Here is a 21,993-nt window from a genome sequence, read left to right on the forward strand (position 1 = left end):
CATTTAACCCTGGTTTCTTACTTGCATTCAGTCGCATCTGCCATAGTAGCTTCCTGTATTCTAAAGTATGTTCTCAAGGGCCACCACTTGGGTTTTTGTCACTTGTTCTAAAACAAAAAAAATAATATTTTTTTATTTTCCACACAACTAATATTGTGTCTATATAGGGCATTCACCACCTTTTTACGAATAGCATCATAGTAATGTTCATAAATCTTTTTTGCAGTGATCGCTCAGTTTTATCTACATAAAATGAAAACGCACATTACAGAATGCCAAATGAACAACTACTAAGGTTTTACAGTTAAAACTTTGATGGAAATAAAATGTATAATCTTTACTAGGCAGTCTTATAACATCCCCTTCAAAAATAAAATCTGCACTGTCTTCAGACTCCACACATCCCGATAGCCAAACCAACTTCTTCCTACTGTAAGTATCTTTTTCAAATTTTTCTTTTAAATTATTATTAAAGCCAAATAAGGGTTGATCACCTACCTACTCTTTTAACTCTAAGTCACTCTCAAACACCTTCCAATTATTCCAATAAGATTTTTATAGCGTGGTCGCCTCACAGTAAGACATTGTCCTGTTCGATTCTCAGCTAGAGCTTCTTCTGTGTGGAGACATGTGTGAATGGGCGTACCTTCATTGAAGGTTGTGCGTCAGGGCCGGCAACTCGGCACGTAAAAATTTACTGCCAATCATTAGCAGACTGGAGTTCCGCTGTGGCGACCCCTAACCGGGAAAAGCCGAAAGACACAACAACAACTCTCAAAACCAAGTTTAAACAACATGCTATTTTCAAAACAAATACCCTAATTCACATCTTTATTATCTTTTTTATCAATAGGGAGATCCTTACCTAAAAGGGGATAAACATTTTCATTTATTCCTCTATTTCATCATGAATATAATTCAAAATGTATTCAGAATATCCCCTTTCAAGATATGTGTGCTTCAGAGTTATAATTTCATTCTGCAAATTATTGTCATCCAAAATAATTCTTGCCAAATGCACCATTTGGCCTTTTACCATGCTTCTTTTCTGTTTAAACAGGTGGCAGCTATTAAACTGTAGTTAACAGCTGGAGAAGCTGGACTTTCTATACAGCTTAGATTTAAATGCTTGCAAGTGAAAATTTTTAATTAATAATACATCCAAGTAATTAATGCTTTGAACAGTGTTAGATTAGGGACTTTCATTTTAAAGTAGTTATTAGACATTAGACAGGCTAAAGGGTAAAATAAATTGTGTTTTATTTATGCATAAACGTCAGTTAAGCGGAAAGGAAATAACTTTGATGGCCAAGCATGGAAGACAGTTTATTAAAAAGGAAAGATAAGCATAAAATGTGTACACAGAATGTTTTTTTTTTCAAAGGAAAGATGCAATCTTGTTAGCTACAGAATGTTTCTTAATGGAATGATTAAATAAAGCACATACGAAGCCTGAGATCAAAGCTAGAAAAAGTAAATAAAGAAATTTACTGGACTGAAGCAATATAATATGTTTTGTTCAGGACAGAAGTTCAGTTAAAGTTCAAAAGTTCATCTGATCTGTTACTTCAGAGAAGAAGTCAAACACTCAAGCCTGAGTGCAGAGAACAAGTCATCTAAAGACTAGGTTAGCTTACATTGTTTAGGACAATCAGAATATGACGTGCAACAACTTTAATTGTTTATCAGTACTGTTAATGAAGACAATATTTGGATATTGTGAACATTTAATAAAGCCTTAATGAATGAACTACAGTGTTTGGAGAATTTATTCTGAAAAGTGCACAAGACTTGGTCCATAATGGAGAGACTGGCACCTGTTCAGCACGAGCTTGGGTAATTAACAGATAAAGACTTTTGTTTTCAATCTTATTCCAGCTAATTATGGTACAGTACAGTATTATCAATTTTTACAATGGCACCCACACATGCCTGCTGTCTGGGGAGAGATATATAATTCTTGCACCCAACAAGCAGCTACTCTGAACAATTGAAAAATCAGAAACAGTTGTATTATGTAATCCTTTCACATCCAGTTTCCAGTGCAGCATATTTTCTTAAGTTCACAGTGACTGTTTATACAGTAGAAATTCTAAAGCACTGAGATAAAAGGCCCCAGTAAAGGTAATCAATGGTGCTACAGACCTCCCTTTCTGTAAAGGTATCATTCATTTTCAGACTTGGTTACACTACATGTGTTCTACAGAAATCTACAGAATAAAAGTGTTTCATTCAACTCCATGTGTTCTACAGATTACAAAATAGCAGTGTTTTCATTCAAGTGCAGCACTCCATGTTTCGTTCAATTACATGTGTTCTACGAAGTAAAACAGTTCATGCAGAATACGGATAGCACTACCTCTGCATATAGTCAGCACAGCTGTTAACCAAAGTGCACAGTACCAGTGTTTACTTCAGAAAAGCCCCAAACTTCAGCAGATCAGTATTAAATCAAAACAGTGTTCCTTCAGAACATAAAAGACATTATTCAGTTAACAGCTATCGCCACAGACTTTCATGTTTCCAGTGTGACACCACACAGCCAAAAAGCAAGAAAAAGGTTAATAAGCTACAGATGATGGATCACAATCTTCCAAGACCATAAAGTTATATGAGACTTTATATGCACCTTTTAGTTAACAGTTCAAAAAAGTTTAAATTAATCGGTTAAAGTCATTTGCATGTAAACATGTCAAGTAATACTGCTACAATTAAAATGTCAGTACATTTTTTGTTTAAGTTTAAAAATGTTCTCTTAAAGTTAGAGATTATTAGTTCAAAAATGTTAAATATGTCTAAACGCAAAAGGTTTATCACAGAAGCAAGCTAATGACTCAGAAGTTAGTATGGTCTCATATTTAAACGTACATGCTTCAGCACATGCAATTCTACATAATAATTTCAGTTGTACTATAGTTTCATGTACAGATGTTCAGAATGTAATACATACAATTCAAAATTCAGAAGTATGTTGCAGTATTAAACACACAAATGTCAACAAATAACATGGGAGCAATGTCTCAAGTTCACATTACATCATCTAGTTTCTTATTTGCAGAATCAAGTGCAATGTTTGCACTGAAGGGAGATAAAAGGAATAAGAGTGCATATTTAAATAAAGTATATTTCAGACAAACTGAAAAACAGACTTCAGTACTAAGTAAAAGAATGCATTCCATAGCTATTTGTAAAGATCTGAGCATTAATCTGTCATTTAAGGTTAAAATAAATAATATTTTATTGTTTACAGACAAATTAACTTCAGTTACACATAGATCTTTAGACATAAATGCGGTTTTATCAAAATTTAAAAAGTCAAAGATTACACCAGCTAACAGTTTAAAATATAGCAGCTCTATACTAGACATAAACATTTCATTAGAGTTATACTTCATTGACAAGATTTGTGCAAATGTACAGATTTTAGATAATTGGTTACAACAGAAACATGCAGATTTATGGGTTAAATATAGAATAAATTCCAGTTCGGCTGACATAGCTGAAGTGCTCAGAAAGACATATTGGGCGCAGTCAGTTAGGAAAAAAGGGTAACTGTATGCCTCTATGTCTTGTAAGGTATATCAGAACTAACAGTCAAACTGATTAGCAGACTAAAAGGTTTGCAGTTACAGTTGGCAAATTAATTTTTTGTATTACTGTTTGTTTAGCAGTCATTAGTCAAGAGTTTTGTATTAAAGTGTTGCAATGCATAAACAATATTGTAATGTAGACAGATACAAAATAATGGTTGCTAATTTACAGCATGTAACATTTAAAGTCAATGCTGCATTGTAAACATGCAACATTTAAAGTCAATGCTACAGTTAAAAATTCAGATCTTATATAAAAAAGAGTACATTATGTAATCAGTTTAAGACTGTATATGTTTTGTACAGAGATGGCAGATTGCCAAGCACATCAACTCAGATTACAGCTAGTCCAGCAGGTTGAATTAAATACATTGCTATCAATTTGTTGTATTTACAGTTTACTATGTATCCAAAAAGACATAAAAAACTGTAGACAGTAATTATAAATTCTTGCAGCATTCATTATTGCTGGAAAGATAAATGATGTCAGCTAGAGAAAAGGTTATGGTGAGACAGTGGGTGGAGTTTCACTCACAGAACAGTATGTTAAAATCTAAGGGTCACAAAACAAAATATAAAAAGTTCAACAGTTAAAACTAATTTTATATAGGTGCATAAATGCACAGTCTTACATTACTACTTTGAGTTTCATTTAAAATAAAAATCAACAAAACCTGTAGGCAGATATAACATAAGAAACTTTAATAAAACATGAAATAAAAACAAGATAACTCCTTTCGTACTCAATACAAGTACTTCATCAGATCTAAATTAAATATGCAATACACTTTCCTTTTATAGGCTAATTATTTAAGCCATGTGACTTCAGTAAGGGTTTAATGGGTATAAACGCATTTAACCCTTTCCCTTTAGTTGCCTGCAAAATAGTCATCCATTTAATTTCCACACATACTCTGTACGTGTTCTGATATCACCTCCCTGTGGATCAATCTTACAAATCTCCAAGACCATAAATTTCAAGTAATGATTATTCCTAGCATGGTTAATATGCTTAGAGAGAGCATTCTTATTATCTAACTTAAAATAAACAAAATCAAGTGTCCACCACTTGATTTTGTTTATTTTATCGTTCTACTGTTGAATCGAGTGACCTTCAGTTGTTTGGGGTATTATTATTCTTTTATTTTATTATCTAACTTACTTATGCAGTAAAGATGTAATCTGGTACAGTCCCTCAGACAGTGGTTGGTCTTACATACTGTACAAATTTCACAGGAGACTAAATAAACTAAATTACATGTATTACAGTTTGCATAAACATTAATATCATAAATACGTTCAGTATCTGGATGCATAAATTGGTCATGCAGTAAAGATGTTCTCTGGTACAGTCCGTCAGACTGCGGTTGGTCTTAGCAACATAGAATACTCTACAGATTTCACAGGAGACTAAATAAAATAAATTACATGTATTACAGTTTGCATAAACATTAATGTCATAAATACGTAGAGTATCTGGATGCATAAATTGGTCTTCTGTTCTAATGTATCTGCACATATTACACTAGTGACAGGGAAAAGTACCAACCCTACATATGTTAAGACTGGATTGTGACTGCAAAAGTGGCTTATAGCATACCATCTTTTTAATAAATGGATGATTCTTAAAACAAAAAGAGGGTAAACTACCCAATACCTCTTTACATTTTTTTTGTGCCACTGTAATCTCAGTCTCATTATTACCTCTTTTTTCATAATTTGCAGCTAGAGTGCCAAAGGATTCATACATATCAGTGCCCCTTGATTGTAGCTGTGCAGATCTAAAAAACTGACCTTTTAAGACGTTACGCTTGACATGTTTAGGATGCATGCTCTTGGCATGTATAACATTGTTAGTTTTACAGGGTTTACTATACAACTTAGTATCTATGCCCCCAGGTGTTTTAATCATATTAACATCCAAAAAACAAATCTGTTTGTACGAATGTTCAAATGTAAACCAAAGAAAACTAGTGGTATTATTCAAATATTGTACAAACTCACATAGTGTTTCATATGTGTTACCCCATACAAAAAATATGTCGTCCGCAAATCAGCCATAGTGTAGAATGAACCTTGAGAAGATGTTATTGCTGTTAAACACATGTTTAGATTCCTATTCTGCCAAGACAATATTAGCATAACTATTAGCGCACATGGTGCCCATGGCAACCCCTGTGCACAGTACGTAAAACTTGTCAGTAAACATAAATGCATTATGTTCTAAAATAATTTCTAAAAGAGTACAGATTAAGTATATCTTATCATTATTGTACTCAGAATACTAACTCAAAAAGAGTCTCACAAAGTCAATGCCCATTGTGTTAGGAATGCAAGTAAAGCGTGATGCTACATCCATCACTAGTATAGCATATTCCTCATAATGTGTGCTAGACCATTCACATAATCTATAAAGAAAATGCTAAGTTCTACTAAAGTTCTACTAAATGTGCTTTTTCTCCTAGGATCCTCATCTACTGAATTCACTATTTTACTAACTTGGCAAGTGTACCTCTGCAGCTACCTGCAGAACTTCTGAAAAGATCTTTAAAGACCCATTTAAGACCTGTTTTTCTTATGACTGCACTCAATGCTAAATGCCTAATGATTTAATGAATTTAGATCTGGTATCATTCTGGTATACAGAATGCTAATATACATTTCTTGATTTTATTGTCTAGTAACTTGTAAATGTTCATGTAGGTCTTCATAAGCACATGAATTAGCTATTGCTTACTTCATTGCAAGTTAATTTATGCTACACCAAATACTGTATTCATGCAGCCATGGTCTATTCCCACTTTGACAGCACAACTGATATAGTAGTAGCGGTAGCAGCAGTTGCAGTGGTAGTAGCAGAAGTAGCAATGGTAGTAATAGCAGTAGTAGCAGAAGCAGCAGTGGTAGTAGTAGAATTAGCAGTAGTAGTAGCAGTATCAGTAATAGCAAAAGCAGCAGTGGTAGTAGTAGCAGTAGTAGTAGAAGCAGTAGTAGCAGTAGCAGTTGTAGTCGAAGCAGCAGTGGTAGTAGCAGCAGTGGCAGTAGAAGAAGCAGTGGTAGTAATAGTAGTAGTTGTACTGGTAAAAGCAGCAGTAGAAGCAGCAGTAGTGGTAGTAGTATCAGTAGTAATAGAAGCACCAGGGTAGTAGTAGCGGTAGTAGTAGTAGTAGTTGTAGTGGTAAAAGCAGCAGTAGTAGTAGCAGCAGCAGTAGAAGCAGCAGCAGTAGTAGTAGTGGTAGAAGCAGTAGCAGTAGAAGTAGTATCAGTAGTAGTGGAAGCAGCAGTAGTAGTAGTAGCAGTAGTAGTAGTAGAAGCAGCAGTGGTAGCAGAAGTAGTGTCAGTGTCAGCAGTAGTAGTAGTAGTATAGTAACCACACATCACAAATGATGTTTCCTGTAACGCACACTGAGTGAACATCTTTTGGAATACAATTTCCTTCAAAGTGCATTGCATGTGACAAAATTTCTATCAACAATGATTATACCCAACTATAGAAAGAACGGTCCTCCAGAGTATACTAAATGGATAATATTTGTGATATATATCTGTTCCAGTGTGCCCTATGTATATACCACTTAAATTAGAGGGTCATCCAGTGTATACTAGGTATACAACAAGTGCTCTCCAGTGTACACAAGACAGACATGTCCTTCATTGAGCATTAAATATACAGCATTGTGGTACAGCTGTCCTCTACTGTACTCTTAGTGTACACCTATAGAAAGTGTACATCACTGGGAATACAGATGCAATCTAATGTACATTAGATGTACATAAGTGGAGAAACAGGTATTCTTCAATGCACACTAAGTGTACACCTATGTATACACTAATACACCACTGGGGTTAGAGGTGTCCTCTAGTTTACACTAAGTATACAACAGGTGGGATAGAGGTGTCCTACAATGTTCACAGGTGATATAGCTGCACTCCAGTGTACACTGTGTGCATATCAGTGGGAACAGAACTTTCTTTTGATGTACAGTGAATGTATACTATTGGAGACAGAGACCAGCTGTATCCCCATCACTGAACCCTCAGTGTGTATATTGTAAGACAGCTCTAATGCATACTTAGAATGTGGTACTGGAAACAAAGTTGCCCTACAATGAACACTGAATGTACACCACTGGACTCACAGTCATGTACCAATGTACACCAACTGTGTACCACTGAGGATAAAGCTGTCCTCCAATCAAAACTGACAGTACACTACTAGTGATGTATCTATCCTCCAACATAGACTGAGTACAATCTACTCGGGATTGAGATGTTCTCCAATGTACACTACTGCAGATAGGACTGTCACCCAGTGTGCACTGATTGTGCATCACTGGGGATACAGCTGTCCTATGTAACAATGTACACTACTAAGGAAAGGTGTCCTCCAATGCACACTGAGTGTACACTACAGTGTTACAGATGTAATTCAGTGTACACCAACGGAAGCAGAGGTGCCCTTTAGTGTACAGTACATGTACGGCATTGAAGATAACATTCTCCAGTGTATCTAAGTAAGGAAAAATACCCAAATCAGCCAAAGGTCGCCCAGTAGGATAAAGGTAACTGCAGTAAAAAATACAAACCAGGTAACCACCAGGACTGTCAGCATATAAAACTTTTATTCAAGACAGACAGGATAAGTGGTTTCACACAAACTGTGCTTCATCAGATCCATCAATACAAAAATTCTAAAGCCTTTATATATTGAAAGCAATTAACAACATCCAATAAAAGCATTAAAACAATTACTGATGCAAACTACGCTTTTTTAAAATCATCTTTAAAGATGCAACAGCATTAATTCCAGGCAGCTTTTCTACCTGCAGCCTAACAATCCATTTGGTCTCATCTATCTCAAGCCTATTGTTAAAATCACCACCTCTCTGATCCATAGACACTAACTGTAATACTAAAAATTCAAAACTGAGCCCTGGTTGCATGGAGATGTGTTTTGCTAATGCATTAAGTGCATTCATACATCTAATGTCACCTTGATGCTGTAGTATGCGTTCCTTCAGCATCCTCATAGTCTTCCCTACATAAAATGAGGTGCATTTTCTACATTTAGCTAAGTATATCAGACCTTTAGATGTGCAATCTGCATAACCTCTCGGTAAAAAAATATATTCTAAGGTAGGGTGCTTAAATTCAGCCTCATTAGAAATAAAGCTGCAGGCTTTACAAAGTCTGCACGGATGGATCCCAGCATGAGCAGAGCTTACATTAGGTATCTGTGCGGTTTTATAGCACAACTGTCTTTTTAATGACAAGTTGTTCTTGAATGTAAAACTGGGCCTATCACCTACAATATCCTTGATCCTTTCATCAGTAAGTAAAACTGGCCCGTATTTGTTAACTATATCACATACCTGATGAATATTATTCCCATATGTCAATGGTAATCTAAGTATATTATTAGTGCTATCAGTCCTATTAGAGAAAATGCTGGTACTAGATCAATTAAAAAAAGGTTTGCCTTTATCAGTACGCATTGCATTAACTTCCCTTAAAGTTCTATCAAGAGCATCTGTTTTATACCCCCTATCAAGTAATTCTCTTTCAAATTTGGATGTAGCCTCATGATATTCATTCTCATCTGTATGTAGTCTCGACGTTCTTAAATATTTACCCTTAGTTATGTTATTATAGACATGCTTTGGATGCATGCTTCTATGGAGCAATAATGCATTTTTTTCTAGATGGTTTCCTAAAAAGGGAACTGGGAATGATACCATTGGGCAGTGTTATCTTAGTATCCAAAAATTCTGTGGAAGTCAATGAATAGTTCAATATAAACTTAAAACATTCACTACTGGATTCAAGATATTGTACAAAATTCAATAAATCACATACTGGACCCTGCCACAACATAAAAATGTCATCCACAAATATTTTATAGTAAATAAGCTGTGCTGAATATTCATGCTGCGATAGGACTACCGTGCGCTCCCAGTCAGCCAACACAAGGTTGGCATAACTGTTAGCATACTGTGTCCCAATCGCTACACGTATTTTCTCCTTATATATATATATATATATATATATATATTGTCTTTGAACATAAAAACATTGTTGCATAAAACAATTTTGATTAATGCACCTATACATACAATGTGTTCAAAGGAATAATTAGTATTAACATGTAAAAACTTTTAAGAGACATAATTCCCAAGTCATGGGGTATAATAGTGAAAAGCGTTTGAATATCCATGGTCACCAAAATTGTCCCATCAAAAAAATTACCATGTATTCTCATAAAATCACCTAAAGTACTTAAAAAATGCTCAGTATCTTTTAAAACTGCAGATGCCTCTTCCAATGCTTTTTAAAGTTGATTTTCAATGTAAATACATATAAATTCAGTTGCCCAACCTCTGCCAGATACTATAGGATGAAGGGGCAGATTGGAAAGTGACTTATGCACTTTCGGCAAACCATGGATAGTTGGTATTAATGGTTCTAGTACAAGCATAAAGTCATACAAAGGCTTAGCTATTACTTCATCCAATAACATTTCATGCAACTGTGTATCCTATTGATGATGTACTTTAACCTGTATAGTACTTTAATAGGTTAAGGTATAATTAAGCATCTCTAACATATTTGTTTCATAAGAAACAGCATCCAAAACTGCAACAGAGCCCCCCTTTATCAGCTGGGCATATAGCTAATGCATCATTCATTCTTAACTGTTTCAGTGCAAAAAATTCATCCCTAGTAGTATTATAAAAATTATTTTTGTTGAAATTAAATTCAAACAGTTCCTTTTCAATAGTTCTTACAAAAGTATCAAGCGTTGGTGGCAATTCTGGAACAAATAAACTAGAGTGTTTCATGTTGTTAGAGACTGTTTGTTGTTCACCAAATGCTAATTTCAATGCAATATTCCTGGCGAAAGGTTTAATATCTAAAAACACATCTTCTAATTGTATGGAAAGTGAGGACACAAAAATGAGCCCTTTATTTAGCAGACTTACTTGTGCTGGTGTTAGAGTCAAGGAAGATAAATTATAAACTAATGTGCTGTCTACTTTCGATTTGATTCCTCCATAACATGCTCGCTCTCCAGAGACGGCCTCCAACTCTTGTGTCCTTGACTGAAGCTCTGCCCCTACCCAATTGCTGTGGTAGTCTGAAAGGGGCTGTAAAATTTCAAAAAAAAGTATCTAAGGATATCAATGTGTTAATATCCTTAGGTCTACCCCCACTGGATGACAAACTAATTCGTTCAGCCATGGGAATGTGCAGTCCTGTAGTGTTGGACGTCTCAGCAGATATAACACGCTCAACAGTTGCTAAAACCTGAGAAGTAGCTATTAGTGGCTGAGGACTCGGACGCTGCTGTAAATCAGCAGCTGCAACATACATTTGTCATTGGATAAGTTCACTGTCCGTTCGGACACTCTAGGCCATACAAAAATATGGGCTTTCTTGAAATCTGCCATATCTCTTTCAAGCTTCCTTTTTTATCATCAGTTGTCTATCATCATATGCCAAAATGTTCAGTAACACCTTATCTATCTCAGCCAAATGTACTGCTTCATTGAATTTTGTGTGTAACTCATTCTGCAGTTTATCCATTTTGTCTGTCAACTCCTTTTCTGGTGGTGCAAAAAACTAATTCAGCAGTCCCATACAGCTAAAGCTCAGTTCAATATTAAGCAATTGCCACTGTTTAAGTAGTTCAAGAAAGGTATTGCCATACGTTGGCATGCAGAGAACCCGCAAACCTCTTGGTACTACTTTATAATGCAAGCTAGCCTCCATGTGGAGGCATTGCCACTGCAGTCTTTTCAATTTAAAAAGTCCATTCTCAAAGTCTCTGAGCAGATTTTTAAACATACCCCAGTCACAAGGTTCCAAAACGGGCGGTTTATTCAAAAAAGTACATCTCAGCAAAGGATTAGCTTCCATACTAAGCATTTGCTTGAAACATTGCTGGTTAGACATCTCTCTAACAGGTCGATAATTCAATTCAATGTCTATTTGTTCAGCCATGTGCTGAAGTGTATATAAAGAAACAGATGTCCAAGTAAGAAGAAATACCCAAATCAGTCAAAGGTCACCCAGTAGGATAAAGGTAACTTTTTTAATTGAAAAGACTGCAGTGGTAACGCCTCCACATGGAGGCTTGCTTGCATTATAAGGTAGTACCAAGTTGTTTGCGGGTTCTCCGCATGCCAACGTATGGCAATACCTTTCCTGAACTGCTTAAACAGTGGCAATTGGTTAATAGTGAACTGAGCTTTAGCTATATGAGACTGCTGAATGAGTTTTTTGCACCGCAAGAAAAGGAGTTGGCAGACAAAATGGATAAACTGCAGAATGAGGTACACACGAAATTCAATGAAGCAGTACATTTGGCTGAGATAGATAAAATGTTACTGAAAATTTTGGCATATGATGATAGACAACAGATGATTAAAAAAAAAGCTCGAAAGGGATATGGCTGATTTCAAGAAAGGCCATATTTTTGTATGGCCTAGAGGGTCCAAACAGACAGTGAACTTATCCAATGAACAAATGTATGTTGCAGCTGCTGATTTACAGCAGTGTTCGAGTCCTCAGCCACTAACAGCTACTTCTCAAGTATTAGCAACTGTTGAGCGTGTTATATCTGCTGAGACGTCCAACACTACAGGACTGCACACTCCCATGGCTGAACAAATTAGTTTGTCATCCAGTGGGGCTAGACCTAAGGATATTAACACAGCGATATCCTTAGATACTGTTTTTTCAAATTTTCCAGCCCCTTTCAGACTACCACAGCAATTGGGCAGAGGGCGGAGCTTCAGTCAAGGACGCAAGAGGTGGAAGCCGTCTCTGGAGAGTGAGCACATCATGGAGGAATCAAATCGAAGGAAGACAGCATGCTAGTTTATAATTTATTTTCCTTGACTCTAACACCGGCACAAGTAAGTCTGCTAGATAAAGGGCTAAGTTTTGTGCCCTCACGTTCCGTACAATTAAAAGACGTGATTTTAGATATTAAACTTTTCGCCAGGAATATGCATTGAAATTAGCATTTAGTGAACAACGAACAGTCTCTAACAACATGAAATGCTCTAGTTTATTTGTTCCACAATTACCATCAACGCTTGATACTTTTGTAAGAACGATTGAAAAGGAACTGTTTGAATTTAAACAAAAATAATTTTTATAATACTACTAGGGATGAATTTGTTGCACTGAAACAGTTAAGAATGAATGATGCATTAGCTATATGCCCAGCGGGCACTCTGTTGTAGTTTTGGATGCTGTTTCTTATGAAGCAAATATGTTAGAGATGCTTAATGATACCTTAACCTATTAAAGTATTAGGTTAAAGTATATCATCAATAGGATACACAGTCAGTTGTTTGAAATGTTATTGGATGAAGTAATAGGTAAGCATTATGACTTTATGCTTGTACTAGAACCATTAATTCCAACTATCCATGGTTTGCCGAAAGTGCATAAGTCACTTTCCAATCCGCCCCTTCATCCTACAGTATCGGGCAGGTGTTGGGCAACTGAATTTATATCTATTTACATTGAAAAACAACTTAAAAAACCATTGGAAGAGGCATTGGCAGTTTTAAAAGATACGGAGCATTTTTTAAGTACTTTAGGTGATTTTGCGAGAATACATGGTAATTTTTTTGCTGGGACGATTTTGGTGGCCATGGATATTCAAATGTTTTTCACTATTATACCCCATGACTTAGGAATTACATCTCTTAAAAGTTTTTACATGTTAATACTAATTATTCCTTTGAACACATTGAATGTATAGGTGCATTAATGGAAATAGTTTTATGCAACAATGTTTTTATGTTCAAAGACAATATATATAAGCAGAAAATAGGTGTAGTGATGGGGCCACCATGTGCTAACAGTTATGCCAACCTTGTGTTGGCTGACTGAGAGCGCACAGTAGTCCTATCGCAGCATGAATATTCAGCACAGCATTTTTACTATAAAAGATTTATGGACGACATTTTTATGTTGTGGCAGGGTCCAGTATGTGATTTATTGAATTTTGTACAATATCTTGAGTCCAGTAGTGAATGCTTTAGGTTTGTATTGAACTATTCATTGACTTCCATAGAATTTTTGGATACTAAGTCAGCATTGGCCAATGGTATTATTCCCAGTTCCCTTTTTAGGAAACCATGCAGAAAAAATGCATTATTGCACCATAGAAGCATGCATCCAAAGCATGTCTTTAATAACATAACTAAGGGTCAATATTTAAGAATGTCGAGACTACATACAGATGAGAATGAATATCGTGAGGCTAATTCCAAACTTGAAAGAGAATTACTTGATAGGGGGTATAAAACAGATGCTCTTGATAGAACTTTAAGGGAAGTTAATGCAATGGTACTGATAAAGGCAAACCTTTTTTTAATTGATCTAGTACCAGCATTTTCTCTAATAGGACTGATAGCACTAATAACAGAAAAAAGGCACTAGCACTTCTGTAAACCAATAAACTGTAGAATAAGTGCCAGGAAACGTTGATAGTCAGTCCATGCAGTTTTATTCCACAAATAGTTTAAAAACAGGTGAAACCAAAAGCAAACGCCAACTTGTATCTGATAGCACTAATAATATACTTAGATTACCATTGACATATGGGAATAACATTCATCAGGTATGTGATATAGTTAACAAATACTGGCCAGTTTTACTTACTAATGAAAGGATCAAGGATATTGTAGGTGATAGGCCCAGTTTTACATTCAAGAACAACTTGTCATTAAAAAGACAATTGTGCTATAAAACCACACGGAAACCTAATGTAAGCTCTGCTCGTGCTGGGACCCATCCATGCAGACCTTGTTAAAGCCTGCAGCTTTATTTCTAATGAGGGTGAATTTAAGCACCCTACCTTAGAATATCTTTTTTTACCGAAATTTTATGCAGATTGCAGATCTAAATGCCTGCTATACTTAGCTAAATGTAGAAATTGCACCTCTGTTTATGTAGGGAAGACTGTGAGGATGCTGAAGGAACATATACTACAGCATCAAGGTGACATTAGACGTATGAATGCACTTAATGCACTAACAAAACACATCTCCATGCAACCAGGGCATAGTTTTGAATTTTTAGTATTACAGGTAGTGTCTATGGATAAGAGAGGTGGTGATTTTAACAACAGGCTTGAGATAGCTGAGACCAAATGGATTGTTAGGCTGCATGCAGATAAGCTGCCTGGAATTAATGTTGCTATATCTTTAAAGCTGATTTAAAAAAAGCGTAGTTTGCATCAGTAATTGTTTTAATGTGTTTATTGGATGTTGTTCATTGCTTTCAATATATAAAGGCTTTAGAATTTTTGTACTGATGGATCTGATGAGGCACAGTTTGTGTTTAAGCGCTTATCCTGTCTGTCTTGAATAAAAGTTTTATATGCTGACAGTTCTGTGGTTACCTGGTTCGTATTTTGTACTGCATTCTCCAGGGTATATTAGGTGGCAGTGGTTTACACTGTTGAATATTCATAATACTGAATGTTGTAATGCCTGTAGGACTAATCCCAGAATCATTTGATTGACTCTGCTGGCATCATTGCATGGGAGGTCGCAGAGCAGCAGGGAGTGGAGATTTGTCCTTAATTCACAGCTGCGCTATTCTCAGAGTTGGTATATATAATTAGCAGGGGCTGTGGAGAAAAAAACATTAGTTACCATTATATAGATAGATAGATATACATATATGGTGTTTTGATTTTCTCTTTGGATTCAGGTTTTCAAGTTCAGTGTTTAGGTACATTGATATTGTGAAGTCTATTCATTAGGTGTGACCTACTGGGCATGTCTACTGCACATGACAGATGGCCTATGACGGACGCATATTATAGATTCAGCGAAAACTTTACCCCTCTGTCCCCTCGATCAGTAAATCAGGACATCCCCAGTACCTGCCCCCTTACCCTTATATCTATGGAACAGGTCATCACTGCTCTCTCAAAGGCAAAAAATACAGCCTTCATGGGACCCAATAACATCCCGAGACTGCATCCTACGTGAACTCAGGCAGGAACCTGCAGCACCACTAGGCACCCTATTCAACCAAAGCCTGAGTACTGGCTTTATCGCAGCTGAGTGGAGGACAGCCACTGTCATCCCTTTACACAAAGGTGGAGTGTCCACCAATCTGGGAAATTACAGACCCATCAGCCTAACTAGCCTGATCAGCAAGGCCCTGGAACAGATTATCATGGACCACATCAGCAAGGACACTGGCAATCTCCAAACACTTGATCCCACACAGTTTGGCTTCATCAAGGGGAGGTCACGTCTGCTAAATTTGGTTGGCTTCTTAGAGACAGTCACCAAAGCCATGGATGAGGGGAAGATGGTGCACACTCCCTATCTTGACCTGGCCAAAGCCTTTGACACTATTCCCCACATGGGCATAATAGACATCAATCCATATGTTACCAGATGGGTAGCAAACTGGCTCACTGACAGAATCCACATATTCAAAATAGGGGAAGCCAACTGAACCAGTAGACCTTTAACAAGTGGCGTACCCCAGGGTTCGGTCTTGGGGCCTCTGTTATTTGGGATATACTTTTCCAAGGTGCAGGCCAAAACCAGTGGGTTATAACTGACCAAGTTTGCAGATGACTGCAAGCCAGGTGCTGTCATTAATTCCCCTAGTGATGTGGACATCCTCCAAGAGGGTCTCACTCAGACAAATGACTGGTGCCAGAGATATGGCCTCAAGCTGAATACCAAAAAATGAATCATCACCCCCTTTGGGAAGAGTAATGCCCCCACAAATTATCACATTAATTAAGTCCTACAAACTCAATCAGTCGTGAGGGATTTGGGCACCCAGATTGATAGCAACCTGACTTTTGACCACCATGTTGCTTCCATTGTACGGAAATCCTTCTACATGGCCCACCTCACAAATAAGGGTATCTCGTTCAGGAACAAGGAGGTCATAGCATCCCTGTATTCTTCCCTTATAAGGCCCATTATTGAGTACAATGCCCCTTTCGGCATGTACCTCGCAAAGCACATGCAGCAGCTGGAGAGACCACAGAGGTTCCTCACCAGGAGAATCCAGAGCCTCAAACATCTACCATACACAGATAGGCTAAAAGCCCTATCCCTCTACTCGGTTTCATACAGACTCCTCAGAGGTGACCTCTTTCTGGCATACAAGGCATTCACGGACCCCACCTTGATGGGATTGCTGCATATTCGCAAGTGAAGTTCCACTCGAGTAACCCGCACGCGTGGCCTCAACCTAGTCTGCGACATCAACAAGACTTATTGGCGGGACAGATTTGTGTCCCAGAGACTCCCCCATCTGTGGAATAGACTCCCTCTCCACATCAAGCAGAGTACCTCTTTACTCCTTTTTAAGCATAACCTGCTTAACTGGATGGGAAACAGAAAATATACCCTTGGTATTCCACGCATGTCCCTGCTGGACAGGGGCATCGGGTGCTAATTTGTCTAAACATGGGCTAAACTCTTGGCTAGGCTTAATAAGGGCCTCAGCGCCAATAGCCTAGTAACCTCCCATGATCTTATACTTGAAGGAGTCCAATGCTTAACAAGACAATAACAAAGAGGAGCAAACTCTTTATTTTTCAATGTCAAAGTCACAGGGTCTGGTAAAGGGCAAGGAAAAATTTTCTACCACAGACCCACCACCAACTAAATGACCCTGCTTTAGCAGTGGAAGTCAGACATATCATGATACATCATGAATATAATACCTCATGAATCCATACCATATCCCTTTATTAAAAAGTGTGACAATTTTCCAAACAATACCATACATGACCACATATATCCGCGGTGGTGCAGCAGTAGTGTTGTTGCATCACAGCAAGAGGTTCTCCCGTTCGATTCTCGGCTGGAGTGTGGGGAGTGCCTTCTGTGTGGAGTCTGCATGTCCTCCCCGCGGTCGAGTGGCATTCCGAAAGACATGCGTGAATGGGTGTGCCTTCATTTAAGGTTGGGCGTCAAGCTGGTAACTCGGCACCGTAAAAATCTACTGCCAATCATTAGTGGACCGGAGTTCCGCTGTGGCGACCCCTAACCGGGAAAAGCCGAAAGACAAACAACCATACATGTCCACACTGTTATGCCCATTTTTTTTTTCTTGAATGCAGACATGGACATAAAAAGAAGTAAAACTGAATCTACAAAAAGTGAAATCTGATGATACCAGAAAGAATTTTCACCAGAACTGAAATTTAACATTGCCACCACGGGATTCGATGAATAACATGAAAAACAACTAGGAAAAGGGAAGGAGATGACTTTGCTTGTTGAACAAGGCAAAAGCAGAGTATATGCAATGCACAACCAGCATAAAAATTTAACATTGGTTCCCCTTGCACAATAAAAATACCCCCCCACACACTTTGCAAATTCAGTTCTTGAACTTTTAAGCATGAGTCAGTGATTAAGACAGAAAGCTCTCTCGTGAGACACAAGATAAATAAAACATCAGTTGCAAAGCAACGTGAAACACTGTGTTAGTTAAACACACCCTTAAAATCCTTATACAAACATTGACTTCCAGTATAAGTAAAGGCTGATGAGAACTAAATACTGTGCTGGAATTACCAGTGTATCGTGGCAAGTGAAAGGATTTAAGCTGGTGCTAATGCATTACCTTTCAATATACTTTAGTAAAGATAACTTTTATTTTCTTTCCTTGAAACTGCTGTAGTTCCTTGAAAATGCCCCTGGAGAGAAACTTAGACAACTGGAAAGAGAATTCAAAGCAGGAAGATATCAGAGATAGTGATCTGGAATTCAACCTTACAAACAAGAAAGAATCAGATAAAGAAGAGGATTTGAAATCTTCAGTGCAGGCAGCAAACTCCGGATGTCCTGACCAACAGGCACAATTAGGAGATGCAAGAAGCCATGTACCACAGATGGAGACAGAGAAGGTAAGCTTTCATGAGTACTGTACAGAAAACTAACTAGCATCTCTGAAAGGGTCATTCTGCCATACCGCTGGACTACGTTTTCATTCAAGAGGCATGTTGCTGACATTGGCACATCAGGTATGTTTTCAGCGAAGAGCTTCTCTTGTGGCTTACCAGGAAGCCTTGCTTCTTCATACTGCACACTTTAGGCACAGAGGGAGAGATGTTCTCAGGACTGTCAAAAGTGTGTTACCTAATGTATATTTAAGTTTAGCTGCAGGAATAAGATATCATCACTGTGGAATATTAACTGTTACACACAAGCAATGAACAGCAGCATTTAAGTTATCATTTGTAGAGGTTACTCATTGCCAGAGGAAGGAAGATACAAGAATGACACCATTGCTAAAGGCAGGTACGCAAACTCAGTAGTGACCACATTGTGTACCACACTATTCTGGACTCTCACTACTAAGCTCAGTACTACTCAGTGAAATTACTGTATTATTAACCACAGGCCCCAACATACTTTTGAGTACTTTAACTGACAAACTCTTCAGCAAAGATCACTAACTAAATAGCCACCGTATATGAAGACTACAACATAAAGCTGTCCAATTTATTAGTTTAACAAGAACATCACAGAACCCAAGCTTTATGCCTGCAGTGATTGTACCCACTGACTCAGGGATATGGTGTTTGCTTGTACTTCTGAGCTCTGCAATAGAATACTGGTAAAATATGGCTGGCTGTTGTGGGGAGATACTGAGGAAAGAAGCACTAACCAATTGGGGGATTCCTCAGTTCCACTACACTATTCCTCTCAGTGGCAAATACAATGAGATGGCTCAACAGTAGAGGGAAGCAGCTCCCTGGAAGTTTTTACAGGCTTCTGTCAGAAATGTGTCCCAATCGCTAACCATTCAGGTATTTGCATACTCATTCTAGAAGGAACTGCATTACAAACAGGGCATTAAGAACAAAACACCTATATTACGAAGTTAACCAGTAAACCCATTGTCCAGCCTTCATCCTAGCAGAGAAAGAAGTGTGTGAAACCAAAACAGGGAGATGACTGCACACCCATACGGGTGGGACATGTGTGGAGAAAATATCTGCACAGATTATACTCATTAACATAGGAAGTTTTAGAAAAAAAAATAACCTTTACACTTTACAAAAAGTAAATTAATCATAATAAAATGTTCTAGAGGAAGGTCTGCACATAGCTTAGTCGATCACATAAAAAAGTGCCATACACCAAGAAAATAACAAACTACTGTAGAAAAAATACTCCCATGTTGAAATTATAGTAAAAGAATAAATAAATCAAAATGATACTTCTGATACAGACGTGTAAACTATTCTCCCTGACAAAATATATAGTCAGGGAGGGAGCCAATATGAATTATTAAATCTTTACACTGCAAACAACCTCCTTATAAAATAACATCATCCAGAAAAAAATGAAGATGTTCGAAAGCAAGTGCTGATGAGAATTATAATTAACAAGTGCAAATTACACAGACACACAGAAACACAGAGAAAGCCCTCTGCTTTGGCAAAGTTACAAGTGTGCATCTTATGTATGCGGACACTGTGCCTTATATTTTATATATATATATATATATATATATATATATATATATATATATATATATATTTACATAGTGCAAATGTGCTACATGTGGTCTTAATATGTAAAATTTCCATTTAATACACTTCTCTTTTGAGGGAGTATTTACATTTGTAATGCTGTATTATGACTGAAAAGTTCTGTATTGTGTCTGGTTTCAGAGACAAATACTTTCATGTATGGATGTTGATTTGTAAATATAAGATCCAAGGATACTGGAGACAGGAAATCCTGTTTGTGCTGGGTGGGGATTAAGGGAGTACAAGCAAACAAGTCTATATATTATGTTACACTGGCATATGTTAATTAATTCAGCAGGTAAGTAATGTTGGATTATAAATATGTAGAGCCTTGTTCATGTATAACACATATGCAGCCATGCTATAAAGGCAAATATATACTAAATAATGTGACAGGTAAGTAACAGTCAAGTATACATATGTAACCATGTTCATGTATAACACAGCTGTATCCATGCTATACGGGCAAACCTATACTAAATAATTCAGCAGTTAAGTGTTGGGCAATCATACATATGTAACCATGTTCACATGTAGCATGTTTGCATCCATGCTTTACAGGCAAATATATACTAAATAATGCAGGCAGTAAATGATGGGCAATCATACATGTGTAATCAATCATGTTCACAAATAAAACACATATAGCTATGCTATACAGTTAAGTATGTACTAAATAATGCAACAGGTACGTAATGGGCAATTATACATATGTAACCATGTCCATATACAAGATGGCTGTATCCACACTTTACAGACATTTATATCGTGAAGAATGCAGCACAGCAGAAAAGTGAAACGTGATAATAAATATGTAAGCATGCTCATGTACAGTGTATATGTGTGCATGCTAAATAACCATACTAAAAATGCAGCAGTTAAGTGATGTACATTCATGGTTACTATGGAACATTAAAGGAAGGGAATCATACCTTTCAACCTCTTAGGGGAAGAAATCTGGACAAAGCCTAAAATAATATGGGACAAAGGCCCAGATATAAGGAAAATTTTAAATATTGCTCTTAGAAAGTTGCTAGAATAACATGATTTGTGTTAGCGTGTATTTTCTAAAGAATAGGAAGTGTGAAATTTAAGTGTGTGTGTCATTATTGCACTTCCTTGAGGGGGGCTGGCACAGTGGTACAGCAGATATTGCTGTCGCCTCACAGCAAGAGATTTCCCAGTTCGATTCTCAGCTGGGATACCTTATGTGTGATGCCTGCATGTCCTCCATGTGTTTGTGTGGGTTTTCTAAAGGTGCTCCAATTTATTTCCACATTCCAAAGGCATAAAGTAGATGGACTGGACATTCTAAATTTGGTTCTGGGACTATACTCGATCTAAGTGTATTGGTGTCAAGAAAGTAAGGGAAGAAGTCAAAGCCAAAGTCTCAAAACCTATCAGCTCCAAAGCTGGTACAACAGTGAGGTTGAATCTTATGTGCATAGGCTCCAAAAATGGAGATGGCAATTCCTAGGGGATGGTGTCAGGAGAACTCCTTCCTAGTTGAATCTGGGTTCTCAGAAATGTCCTCATCATTCGATCAACATCTAACTTGGTAAGACTCCTAGTGAATCGACCAGATCTTGACGAAGAAGCTATCAAAGCAGGCCTCAAAGGGATCTTTTGAAGGATGGGAGAAAGAAGACTCAGGCTACCTGGCCCAGGAGAAAAAGTAATTTTTGGGGATGAAGTTTGGATCTGGGAGACAGTGGGATCTGACTGCTTTGATACCTTAGGTGCCGGATCTGGAAAAGCCATTAGATCCTGACACCCTTTCTTAGGTTTGTCCTGACGGTCTTCTGGTCTCTTTCTTCATGTTTGTATTTATGTTTATCCTTT

The 21,993-nt window shown here is 37.3% G+C and overlaps 1 protein-coding gene across 2 annotated transcripts in view; it reads left to right on the top strand.

Annotated features, from left to right (window-relative positions):
• The window catches only part of LAD1 (ladinin 1), a 1,049,893-nt gene that overhangs the window by 582,641 nt on the left and 445,259 nt on the right, over positions 1-21,993 (top strand). For both annotated transcript variants that reach the window (XM_044076520.1, XM_044076519.1), the window contains exon 5: positions 18,291-18,516. In XM_044076520.1, coding sequence (XP_043932455.1) covers positions 18,291-18,516 — 226 coding nt within the window. The remainder of the gene's footprint in view (positions 1-18,290; positions 18,517-21,993) is intronic.

The sequence above is a fragment of the Protopterus annectens genome, chromosome 7.part0 (assembly GCF_019279795.1).
Source record: "Protopterus annectens isolate FY-2018-M chromosome 7.part0, PAN1.0, whole genome shotgun sequence".
NCBI classification, from domain to species: domain Eukaryota; kingdom Metazoa; phylum Chordata; order Ceratodontiformes; family Protopteridae; genus Protopterus; species Protopterus annectens.